General features: G+C 41.9%; 1 protein-coding gene across 1 annotated transcript in view; it reads left to right on the top strand.

Moving 5' to 3' along the window:
• Positions 1–87: 87 nt before the first annotated feature.
• LOC115103272 (gelsolin-like) overlaps positions 88–13,634 on the top strand; it is a 48,290-nt gene continuing 34,743 nt past the window's right edge. Inside the window, exons 1-2 of the mRNA XM_029624111.2 lie at positions 88–195; positions 11,433–11,620. Coding sequence (XP_029479971.1) covers positions 11,440–11,620 — 181 coding nt within the window. The 5' untranslated portion in view covers positions 88–195; positions 11,433–11,439. The remainder of the gene's footprint in view (positions 196–11,432; positions 11,621–13,634) is intronic.

Here is a 13,634-nt window from a genome sequence, read left to right as displayed (position 1 = left end):
CGATTTTCTGTACAGCTCTTTTTTCCATGGCTTTGATTGTCGACCAATCAATGCGTTGCTTCAATGTCAAACCCATAAGGGCTGAACACTCAACAAGCAATGAACAGGCGTTTTAAGAAGTTGTATTCGCGTCCACATCTGTTTCTGCTCACTTAGCACCCATTGTCTCATTTTCCATTACACATCTGTCAAACCGTGAGTTACTTTTTGATATTAATTGATTTTGTATTATAATTTGGTGCATTTTGATTCTTTGTTGCAATGCATTTTATTACAAAGTTGCGAGACTTGTTTGAACCTCCAATGGTCTCTATGGAAACTTTATTACCACGCTTTATTAAACGTTTATCGAGCTTCGTCTAAATGATCGTGCGCAATCGTAGACACTGTTGAAGTTTGGATTTAATTATTCAAAAATTTGCGCAAAGTTCCAAATGATTTCATATCCAGATGTGTGTGACCGACTGTGAATTCGGTCTATTCCTGTTTTAAATCTGAACAGAGATCGACTGAAACATTATCTCTTCAACTCTTTGCGCAGTTGACTAATAGCCAAACAAATGCCTTTATTTTACCATCTTTATCAATGAAGTGTAAATAGGCGTATCATATTGAGAGTTGTGCATGGGATCATTTATACTACTCGGCTTGATAACATTTCCCAGCACAGCCAGGCCATTTGGGGGCATAGGCTCTGATGCACTTATGTTCCCTGCGAAGATGGAAAAATGTCACCATTAAGTTCGAAGTGCATCAGATTCATTATTATATGCATCAGATTATGCCAGTGATTTATTTTATAGACCTATACTAGTACACTAGATGAGTTATAGAGTATATATATATGGGGCGCTGTTTTGAAGCCTCCCGTCTGCATTTTGGCACTCCCCCACCGTTGTGAAAATGTGTACTGACACCTTATTACAGACACCTTAATGCATACTTTTAAGTTATATTATGTGAAGTAAACATCAGAATAAAACATGAAAAGAAATATAAAAAACATTTTCCTTAAAGTATCATTTTTTCCACTACAACAACAAAAATACTTAAAAATGCACTATGCAGAAATCACTCCGAAATTTCCTGGTTGCTAAAAATTATAATAGTTTGCTAAATTTCAGTTTATGTGAAGAAACAAGAAAGTGTAGTGGAGAGAATCATTGTACCATCTAAACCGCTGTGAAGTATATTTTCCATAACCAAAAATATTGTCTTTGCAGTTTTTGAAGCTGGTGTACAAAACCTGAAAGTAAAAAATGCAAAAAACGAAATTTAAGAATGGGAAGCATAGAAATAGCACAAAAAGAACAGTGCTACTGCTTCTTAGACTTGCTTTCAATGAGTATGGCAGATCTATAACACACATTTCTATTTGAGTCTGGTTGAAAAAATATATATAATTACTTATTGCAGCTTTAAATACAGAATTCCATTCATTCCTATGCTCCTTCTGGGGAGTGTCAATATGGCCAACTGGTGTCTGAAACATCTCTCATTGGCCAATACATATAGCATCAACAATCCAGCTTTTATACAGTGCAAAAATGTCTAAAAACCTGTTTTTTCTTTGTCATTATGGGGTATTGTATGTAGATTGAAGAGGGTGAAAAAACAATTTCATCCAAGACTGTAACGTAACAAAATGTGGAAAAAGTCAAGTGAGCCTGAATACTTTCTGAATGCACTGTACATTATTGGATTATCCCCACGTGGAAATGAAAAGACAAGCGTGTGTGTTGGTCTGTGTGAGAGAGAAAGGTATTTTAATATTTGGTCATAAATTTGTTTATCTTTTATTGTCACACACTGGATAGGTGCAGTGAAATGTGTTGTGTTACAGGGTCAGCCATAGTAGTACAGCACCCCTGGAGTAAATTAGGGTTAAGTGTCTCGCTCAGGGCACATCAACAGATTTTTTTCACCTTGTCGGCTTGGGGATTCGAAACAGCGAGCTTCCGGTTACTGGCCCAACGCACTAGGCTACCGTGTGGTGTCACCACATTTTATTTCAGTAGATATGATAACTAGCTCACCTAACACATTTACATTCTCAAGGGTGTGTTGTTGATTGAGTGCAAAGATAGATGAGGATCTATCTCAGTTAGAGCAGAACCAGAGAGCTAGTTAATTCACAGGCAGCACAGTTGGCTAAGGTTTGTAAGCTAATGAGTCACCCGCTGTTATCATATAATAATATCACTTCTGCTGATTTGTTATAGTAGTAGGCATCATTAGAAACAGTGGTTTTAGAAGCAGTTTGCCAAGCTTCCTGACATCCAGGACCTATATACTAGGCGGTGTCAGAGGAAGACCCCAAAAATTGTCAAAGACTCCAGTCACCCAAGTCATAAACTGTTCTCTCTACTACCGCATGGTAAGCGGTACTGGATCGCCTAGGACCAAAAGGCTCCTTTACAGCTTCTACCCCCAAGCCATAAGACTGCTGAACAACTAATCAAAAGGCCACCCAGACTATTTACATTGACCCCCCCCCCCCCCCCCCGCCCTTTGTTTTTACACTGCTGCTACTCTCTGTTTATTATCTATGTATAGTCACTTTACAAATGACCTGGACTAACCTGTACCCCTGCACATTGACTCAGTACTGGTAGACCCTGTATAAAGTATCGTTGTTGTTATTTACATTTATTGTGTTGCTTTTTGATTGATTCGATTTTTTTACTTTAGTTTATTTAGTAAATATTTTATTAACTCTATTTCTTAAACTGCGTTGTTGGTTAAGGGCTTGTAAGTAAGCATTTCACGGAAAGGTCTACACCTGTTGTATTCGGCGCATGTGACAAATACAATTAGATTTGATTTGATTCAGAATTGCTAGGCACATAAAATGTTATCCTTGATTCTATTTTCAGTTTAATCTCCCTCATCTTCCCTGTGTCATTTAAAAGTCAAGAAAGCATACCGAAGCCATGGTTATGTCAACACAATATTACACCGTGGGCTTGTGGTAGCAAATCTTGGTTCTGGGAAAGGAGCTACATATTCTGTAGTTGGCATAATCCCTACATAATCTCTCAATCTAGGTCGGTCAGTGTCAGATTCAGGGGTTTCCTCCATAGGTTAATACAAATTTAAAAGTCAAAGTTTCCCGACCCATACACTACATTATATTGAATATATTGACTGAATGAGTGACGACAAATAGTACAATGTTAGTTGAACTATTTTTGATCTGTGCCAGTAGTCTGAAGTTATGTATAAAATATTTATTTTGTATGATCATTTGTTGCCGACCGGTTTGATCTTACATAACAAAATTTGAACTTGTTTTTTTTTACATTGGATAAAAGTGGAGACTCAGAACTAGAAAATGGTATATCATACACTACATTTAAGGATCAATGGGAAAGTAATTCTGCTTTGACACTTGTAACCCCACTTTTGAGAAAATGTCCCTTGAATGTTTTGGTGCACCTACTGGAGAGCTCCTCTTTGTCTACTCCCATTCAAGATCATTCTCACCTTCTTAAGCCTTAGCTCCAACCATCTCTTTAAGGATTCACGTGATGCCATGTGCTATACAGAGTGAGTACAGTAGTGTACTAAATAACCAAAGATTTCAAGACTAAAGGTTGATTTATACTATGTCTATTGACATGTCTGTAGACCGTTGTCACAGTGACAACATCAACATTCTATTGACATGTCTGTAGACAGTTGTCACGGTGACAACATCAACATTCTATTGTCATGTCTGTAGACAGTTGTCACGGTGACAACATCAACATTCTATTGTCATGTCTGTAGACAGTTGTCGCAGTGACAACATCAACATTCTATTGTCGTCCGACGTCAAACTTGTCGTTGCCGTTATGAAAAAGTATAAACACAAAAATGACAGGATCATGACATCAGCAGCCAAAATAGGATACCAGGTGTATTTTGACACTCAGTTTAAAAATGAATTTAGTATATGTCAATCTAGCAAACCAGGCAACTAAAAGCAACTTTCTAAACAATGTTTTGGTTAGTTTCTAGCTATCTAACTTTCAGCTCATGAAACATGTTGTGTTTATAATTTTGTTCAGTATAGCTAGGTTCAATGTTAGCTAGCTAACATTAGGCTATAACTATAAATAATATTATTACACAGATCATACCCGTAATGTTAGCTAGTGAGCCAGCCAGCTAACAGTATGCTTTAACTTGTAATGAAAATGAAAATGACTTTCTGACAGAATTAGAAACGTATCGAACCTCCCGAGTGGTGCAGTGGTCTAAGGCTGTGCCACTAGAGTTTCTGGGTTCGAGTCTAGGCTCTGTCACAGCCAGACGCGACTGGGAGACCCATGGGGCGGCACACAATGGGCCCAGTGTCGTCCGGGTTATGGGAGGGTTTGGCCGGCAGGAATGTCCTTGTCCCATCGTACACTAGCAACTCCTGTGGGCCGGGTGCAGTGCACGCTGACACGGTCGCCAGGTGCACAGTGTTTCCTCCAACACATTGGTGCGGCTGGCTTCCGGGTTAAGTGGGCATTGTGTCAAGAAGCAGTGCGGCTTGGTTGGGTTGTGTTTCGTAGGATGCACGGCTCACGACCTTCGCCTCTCCCGAGTCCGTACGGGAGTTGCAGTGATGAGACAAGACTGTAACTACCAATTGGATACCACGAAATTGGGGAGGAAAAGGGGGTAAAAAACAACAACAAAAAAACAACAATTAGAAATGTATAATATCTGAAAATGTAGCTAGCTAGACTCTCTTACCCGTATACATTGATGAACGGTTCTCCATCTGTGTTGCGGATGCCATGGTTGCCCTTAGTTTGAAGATGTAATCCGGACACAGGTGTGTTATACAACAGACTTCTTCTGTGTGTTCTCTTTTTGACTCCCTTCACATTATTTGCAATCACACCAGAATTTTCTCCATCTCCTTAGCGATCATACTGCTTCCACCTGGCATTCCACTGATTTCAAGACTTGGTCCTCTAGAAAGTGGAACATTATCAACACTTATGCAGTTCTTCGTGGAATCTTTCAAAAAAGCCCAAATAGAAAGGATTACCTACACATACTGAGCAGCTCATGTTATAGACAGAAAGAAGCGTGCTACATGACAGACAAATCCGAACTCATCTATTGGAAAGTCCAGCCCATCCATTATCTCAGCCAATCATGGCTAGCAGGAAGGTTGTAATTTAACAATTTTATTCATATTTACATTTGTTTGTTATTAAGGCACATGAAAGTTCACGTTCCAGAAGGCATTTCTGCCCCCCCAAAATACGCATTTTGATAAAAAATAAATGTTTACGTTCAAATGCCTCTCCTGTGAAGTAGTGACGCGTGACATACACCTAGTTTCCTGAAACGAGTCAAGTTTATACACAAACAGAAGGTACAGTAGTTTTGAACCAATAATTCATAGGCTACAGTCATAGGTTACATGACACATGGAGCTCTATTTTCGGCTGGCATTAAGGCGGCACTAGTGTAAACGCATGTTAGTTTTCAATTTCGTTATGTGAAAACTGCCGCATTAGCATTTTCCAGCCCTAACGCTAGGTTCGGCAATTTAACTGTCTTACAGTCGTATGAAAAAGTTTGGGCACCCCTGATGATTTCCATTTATAAATAATTGGGTGTTTGGATCAGCAATTTCATTTTGATCTATCAAATGACCGATGGACACAGAAATATTTCAGTAGTGAAATTAGGTTAATTGGATTAACAGAAAATGTGCAATATGCATCAAAACAAAATTAGACAGGTGCATACATTTGGGCACCCCAATAGAAAAATCACATCAATATTTAGCAGAGCCTCCATTTGCTAAAATAACAACCTTACAAAACATCTCCAGTTCAGTTAGGTTTGATGGTTGCCGAGCATGGACAGCCCACTTCAAATCATCCCACAGGTTCTCAATGATATTCAGGTCTGGGGACTGGGATGGCCATTCCAGAACATTGTACTTGTTCCTCTGCATGAATGCCAGAGTAGATTTTGAGCAGTGTTTTGGGTCGCTGTCTTGTTGAAATATCCAGCCCCGGCGTAACTTAAACTTTGTGACTGATTCTTCAACATTATTCCCAAGAATCTGCTGATATTGAGAGGAATCCATGCGACCCTCAACTTTAACAAGATTCCCAGTACCGGCACTGGTCACACAGCCCCACAGCATGGTGGAACCCCCACCAAATTTTACTGTGGGTAGCAAGTGTTTTTCTTGGAACGGTGTGTTCTTTTGCCGCCATGCATAACGTCCCTTGTTATGACCAAATAACTCAATCTTTGTTTCATCAGTCCACAGCACCTTATTCCAAAATGAAGCTGGCTTGTCCAAATGTGCGTTTGCAAACCGCAAGCGACTCTGTTTGTGGCGTGTGTGCAGAAATGGCTTCTTCCGCATCACTCTCCCATACAGCTTCTCCTTGTGCAAAGTGCGCTGAATTGTTGAACGATGCACAGCGACACCATCTGCAGCAAGATGATGTTGTAGGTCTTTGGAGGTGGTCTGTGGGCTGTTTTTGACCGTTCTCACTATCCTTCGCCTCTCCGATATTTTACTTGGCCTGCCACTTCTGGCCTTAACAAGAACTGTGCCTGTGGTCTTCCATTTCCTCACTATGTTCCTCACAGTGGACACTGACAGCTTAAATCTCTGTGATAACTTTTTGTAGCCTTCCTCTAAACCATCATGTTGAACAATCTTTGTTTTCAGGTCATTTGAGAGTTGTTTTAAGGCCCCCATGTTGCCACTCTTCAGAGGAGAGTCAAAGAGAACAACAACTTGCAATTGGCCTTAAAGACCTTTTCTCATGATTGGATGCACTTGTCTATGCTTAATGAGCTCACCAAACCAATTGTGTGTTCCAATTAATCAGTGCTAAGTAGTTACAGGTATTGAAATCAACAGAATGACAAGAGTGCCCACATTTTTGCATAGCCTATTTTTCACATCTGATTTAATTTCATACAACATAATATTACTACACTAAAAATCTTTGTCTGGACAATACCCCAGTACTCAGCTTTTATTAGAAAATGAATGGCATGACACTGTGATCATTTTCTGTGACGACAGAGTAAATGATTATGCAGCCTCAGAGGGGTGCCCAAACATTTTCATACGACTGTATATCCGCTCGCTTGCGTTCAGATGGGAGGGGTGGAAATATTTTAGGTGTGTCCTTAAAAACACGATCCAAAGTGCTAATTTCAGGCAGCGCTGATAGGGATATTTAAGACCAACCAAAAGTTGGTTTTACAGGTAACACAGTTGGTTCATGGCATTCATTTGTACAGTGGAAACGCTGCCTATCTAGACGAGACGCACACTGCCCTAATGCGCATGGAACAAGAGAAGCCTAATGAGCTTTTGGTTCCTGTATACTTTTTATATTTTGAAACATAAAAACTCTTTTTTTCCCCATTTTGATATATTTTGGATAAAAACCAAGCATAGCCTCCTCTCAATTAAGGCTTTTTTCGTCCTGCCCAATGCAATTGTGAAGTAGTCAAGACTGTCGATAAAGGGTTTGGCTTCTGAGACCGCTTGGAAATGAATCTTAAAATCTAGTTTGAGAGAAGTAAAACAGTGAGCTGATATTCCCTTTTTATCTATGCGTTGTAGGCAAGTCCACATTATTTTACATTTACATTTAAGTCATTTAGCAGACGCTCTTATCCAGAGCGACTTACAAATTGGTGCGTTCACCTTAAGACATCCAGTGGAACAGCCACTTTACAATAGTGCATCTAAATCTTTTAAGGGGGGTGAGAAGGATTACTTTATCCTATCCTAGGTATTCCTGAAAGAGGTGGGGTTTCAGGTGTCTCCGGAAGGTGGTGATTGACTCCGCTGTCCTGGCGTTGTGAGGGAGTTTGTTCCACCATTGGGGGGCCAGAGCAGCGAACAGTTTTGACTGGGCTGAGCGGGAACTGTACTTCCTCAGTGGTAGGGAGGCGAGCAGGCCAGAGGTGGATGAACGCAGTGCCCTTGTTTGGGTGTAGGGCCTGATCAGAGCCTGGAGGTACTGAGGTGCCGTTCCCCTCACAGCTCCGTAGGCAAGCACCATGGTCTTGTAGCGGATGCGAGCTTCAACTGGAAGCCAGTGGAGAGAGCGGAGGAGCGGGGTGACGTGAGAGAACTTGGGAAGGTTGAACACCAGACGGGCTGCGGCGTTCTGGATGAGTTGTAGGGGTTTAATGGCACAGGCAGGGAGCCCAGCCAACAGCGAGTTGCAGTAATCCAGACGGGAGATGACAAGTGCCTGGATTAGGACCTGCGCTGCTTCCTGTGTGAGGCAGGGTCGTACTCTGCGGATGTTGTAGAGCATGAACCTACAAGAACGGGCCACCGCCATGATGTTAGTTGAGAACGACAGGGTGTTGTCCAGGATCACGCCAAGGTTCTTAGCGCTCTGGGAGGAGGACACAATGGAGTTGTCAACCGTGATGGCGAGATCATGGAACGGGCAGTCCTTCCCCGGGAGGAAGAGCAGCTCCGTCTTGCCGAGGTTCAGCTTGAGGTGGTGATCCGTCATCCACAGTGATATGTCTGCCAGACATGCAGAGATGCGATTCGCCACCTGGTCATCAGAAGGGGGAAAGGAGAAGATTAATTGTGTGTCGTCTGCATAGCAATGATAGGAGAGACCATGTGAGGTTATGACAGAGCCAAGTGACTTGGTGTATAGCGAGAATAGGAGAGGGCCTAGAACAGAGCCCTGGGGGATGCCAGTGGTGAGAGCGCGTGGTGAGGAGACAGATTCTCGCCACGCCACCTGGTAGGAGCGACCTGTCAGGTAGGACGCAATCCAAGCGTGGGCCGCGCCGGAGATGCCCAACTCGGAGAGGGTGGAGAGGAGGATCTGATGGTTCACAGTATCGAAGGCAGCCGATAGGTCTAGAAGGATGAGAGCAGAGGAGAGAGAGTTAGCTTTAGTAGTGCGGAGGGCCTCCGTGATACAGAGAAGAGCAGTCTCAGTTGAATGACTAGTCTTGAAACCAGACTGATTTGGATCAAGAAGGTCATTCTGAGAGAGATAGCGGGAGAGCTGGCCAAGGACGGCATGTTCAAGAGTTTTGGAGAGAAAAGAAAGAAGGGATACTGGTCTGTAGTTGTTGACATCGGAGGGATCGAGTGTAGGTTTTTTCAGAAGGGGTGCAACTCTCGCTCTCTTGAAGACAGAAGGGACGTAGCCAGCGGTCATTTTAGCCATCCAGAACCCGTATTGGACGTGCGTAAAACCCCCTCCATGATGTAGGCTACGTGTCCATGCCCATCATGAAATGAGAGATGAGAACCTTGTGTAATACCGGTGAACCTCGTATTTAGAAGTTATCTCTAACCTGTAACAATTGCTTGTTTTCAGTTTCATATGTTCAATCCCGAGCCCTCCCTTAGGCCTACTATAGTGAAGACTGGTTCAACAGCAACGCCTGGCTTTTTATCCTGGTGGTTGTATGATATCATTACATATTACATGTATTTATTGTTGTTGTTTAAAAAAAATATATTTAAAAAATTATATTTTAGTTCAACCAATCTTATTAGAATGATTCACCTTCCTGGTTTTATGGTGACGTCCGCGGCGCGCTTGCAATGCTACTTCTGGAGATGTGTGAATGCGATCTGATCTGTAAAATGGTTCTGATTATGTTCATAAAACATAGGCCTATTTGGGAGCAGCATTAACAGAGTGGACATTGGTAGCAGCATTAACAGAGTGGACATTGGTAGCAGCATTAACAGAGTGGACATTGGTAGCAGCATTAACAGAGTGGACATTGGTAGCAGCATTAACAGAGTGGACATTGGGAGCAGCATTAACAGAGTGGACATTGGGAAGCAGCATAACAAAGTGGACATTGGGAAGCAGCATAACAGAGTGGACATTGGGAAGCAGCATAACAGAGTGGACATTGGGAAGCAGCATAACAGAGTGGACATTGGGAAGCAGCATAACAGAGTGGACATTGGGAGCAGCATAACAGAGTGGACATTGGGAGCAGCATAACATAGTGGACATTGGGAGCAGCATAACAGAGTGGACATTGGGAAGCAGCATAACAGAGTGGACATTGGGAGCAGCATAACAGAGTGGACATTGGGAAGCAGCATAACAGAGTGGACATTGGGAGCAGCATAACAGAGTGGACATTGGGAGCAGCATAACAGAGTGGACATTGGGGGCAGCATAACAGTGTGGACATTCTCCTTTTCTCATTATGTTGGATCTTTGTCCAGTTACTGTGAAAAGTTTGAATGTGCCGTAAAACCCTCCATAGTCTCCATTGTTTTAATATTATATGGCCACGGGAGAAATTATGGTGCCTGTAAGTGTGACATAGTACATTTAAAACAAGTTGTTGTTTCGTTTTGTTTAGAGTTTGATTAGAATTATTCGTTCTCTTTTTAGGCCATATTATAATGAATTTAGTCTTGCTTATTGACTATGTTTGGCATGTCCATTCTCAGCCATAATGTAATGTACACTAGGCCTTGCCCCTATATCTGTGGGGATGCCCCTAGAACAATGTGGACTGCAAATCGGTTCAAGTTAACCTATTTAGCAAAGATAGGTCTACATTTTGTCATTTAGTTTCTGTAAGCCATTTATCAAACTATAACAGACTAACATTGGAATTGGAATTGATTCCAAGGCAATACATAAATGGTTGGAAATACACAACTTGAAGCAACCACATATTTGGCCATGGAGCACGTTCTGATTGGCCAGTAAGGGGCCAAGCCTCTGACAAGTGCACCGATCATTTCTGACACTTCCCTGAACCCATAGCGCTATCTCCTGCGCTTATATTTACCATTGCGTTAGTTTTGTTAAAATAGAGCCCATAGGCTACATGACACTAGCAAACCACTTTCTGATCTGAAAAAGATTATGCAATGCCCCATGATAAGGGGTTATCTGTATTAGAGGCACATTAAGCCTTATGGTGCTGAGAGGGTAGAGTAAGGGCAGTGGGTTATCACGATGATTTGTTTCACGGTGTAATCAACCTCTCCCACTACTATCAACACACACCAAATTCACTTAGAAATTATAGATCTGTCATTCTCATTGAAAGCAAGTCTAAGGAGCGTTATATCTGTTCTATGTGCAGTATTTCTATGCTTCTCCTTCTTAAATTTAGTTTTTTGCTTCTTTTACTTTTGTTTTTTTTAAACAAGCTTCAAACAGCTGAAAATACAATATTTTGGATGATGGAAAATATATTTCACAGTGGTTAGTACAGTGATTTGCTACACTACACTTGCTACACACTACACACTACACTTGTTACATAAACTGATAGTAGGTAACTATTAGAATTTTAGCAACCAGAAAATGGAGAGATTTCTGCATATTGAACCATTAAGAAGAGAAGAAGAGATGTTTATGATGTTTATGGTATGTCTGCCTCTTGAAGCTCCAGCTCTCTCTGCCTCTCTCTCTCAGAGCTGTCATGGTGTCACACAAGGAGTTTGAGACTGCAGGGAAGGAGAAAGGGCTGCAGGTGTGGCGTATTGAGAACATGGACCTGAAGCCTGTCCCCAAGGCCCTGCACGGCAACTTCTACACAGGAGATGCCTATCTGCTCCTCTACACAACTGCAGCTCCCTCCTACTACATACACATGTGGATGGGTAAGACTTGCGTACACACACACACACACACACACACACACACACACACACACACACACACACACACACACACACACACACACACACACACACACACACACACACACACACACACCTACAGACAAACAGACTACACTAGACTCCTATTAGTAACAACTGATTGGACATGGACTGGATCTGAGATATCTATGTAGTAGTTGTCTTGTTTTCATCCAGTCATGTTAGATCAATGTTTACTTTGAGAAAGAGAGGGAGAGAAGAGCTACTTTAAAGTGTTGGAACCGGTTCAGGGAACAGAACAGAAAACTGGAAAATAATACACATTTTCAAGGAAAAGAATCAGAACCAGGAACTAAAGTGAACTATACTGTTCCAGAACAGAACCATTATTTTAAAAGCATGGAAACCGGTTAATAACGTTATTTTACATCCGGGCAACAAAGCGCCTATGCAAAGCCCCCCCTCTGTCAATCAGAAACTTCTGCCAGCTGAGAATCTGCCTGCCAGCTGAACATCTGCCTGCCGCCCCCTCCGAAGCTTAGCTGTAGCCTACTGACGTTATAAGCGTGATTCAGAAGATAGAGAGAGAGATTTTTAATTAGAGAACAATGGATAAACATTTTCAATGCTTGTTAGGGATACTATAGTTATCACATTTCAAACTGGAATTATTAACTACTAAAAGGTAAGCTCTGCACACACAAGCTTGTTAGCTAGCTAACTTTTCTGGTCCAACGTTAAGTCAACTCTGAAGTTCAAAGACATTCAAAGTTCCTCCCTAAAAACCGCTCCTCTGTAGGTATAATTATGTAGGCCTAATTCAGATACTACATGTCATTACAAGATGCCAAGCGTTGCAAGCCAAGCCTCGTCCTCCACCCTCTCTCGCTCTCTCCCAACCCGCAAAATTTTAGTTGCATCTCACACCCGACACTTATCTTTCCATCTTCCCTGTAAACAACTCACTGAGCTATAGCTTGCCTGTAAACAACTCACTGAGCTATAGCTTGCCTGTAAACAACTCACTGAGCTATAGCTTGCCTGTAAACAACTCACTGAGCTATAGCTTGCCTGTAAACAACTCACTGAGCTATAGCTTGCCTGTAAACAACTCACTGAGCTATAGCTTGCCTGTAAACAACTCACTGAGCTATAGCTTGCCTGTAAACAACTCACTGAACTATAGCTTGCCTGTAAACAACTCACTGAGCTATAGCTTGCCTGTAAACAACTCACTGAGCTATAGCTTGCCTGTAAACAACTCACTGAGCTATAGCTTGCCTGTAAACAACTCACTGAGCTATAGCTTGCCTGTAAACAACTCACTGAGCTATAGCTTGCCTGTAAACAACTCACTGAGCTATAGCTTGCCTGTAAATAACTCACTGAGCTATAGCTTGCCTGTAAATAACTCACTGAGCTATAGCTTGCCTGTAAACAACTCACTGAGCTATAGCTTGCCTGTAAACAACTCACTGAGCTATAGCTTGCCTGTAAACAACTCACTGAGCTATAGCTTGCCTGTAAACAACTCACTGAGCTATAGCTTGCCTGTAAACAACTCACTGAGCTATAGCTTGCCTGTAAACAACTCACTGAGCTATAGCTTGCTTGTAAACAACTCACTGAGCTATAGCTTGCCTGTAAACAACTCACTGAGCTATAGCTTGCCTGTAAACAACTCACTGAGCTATAGCTTCCCTGTAAACAACTCACTGAACTATAGCTTGCCTGTAAACAACTCACTGAGCTATAGCTTGCCTGTAAACAACTCACTGAGCTATAGCTTGCCTGTAAACAACTCACTGAGCTATAGCTTGCCTGTAAACAACTCACTGAGCTATAGCTTGCCTGTAAACAACTCACTGAGCTATAGCTTGCCTGTAAACAACTCACTGAGCTATAGCTTGCCTGTAAATAACTCACTGAGCTATAGCTTGCCTGTAAACAACTCACTGAGCTATAGCTTGCCTGTAAACAACTCACTGAGCTATAGCTTGCCTGTAAACAACTC

The sequence above is a fragment of the Oncorhynchus nerka genome, linkage group LG20 (assembly GCF_034236695.1).
Source record: "Oncorhynchus nerka isolate Pitt River linkage group LG20, Oner_Uvic_2.0, whole genome shotgun sequence".
Lineage (NCBI taxonomy): Eukaryota > Metazoa > Chordata > Actinopteri > Salmoniformes > Salmonidae > Oncorhynchus > Oncorhynchus nerka.
The sequence above is the reverse complement of the archived record's forward strand: the minus strand, read 5'-3'. Positions and strand labels throughout refer to the sequence as shown.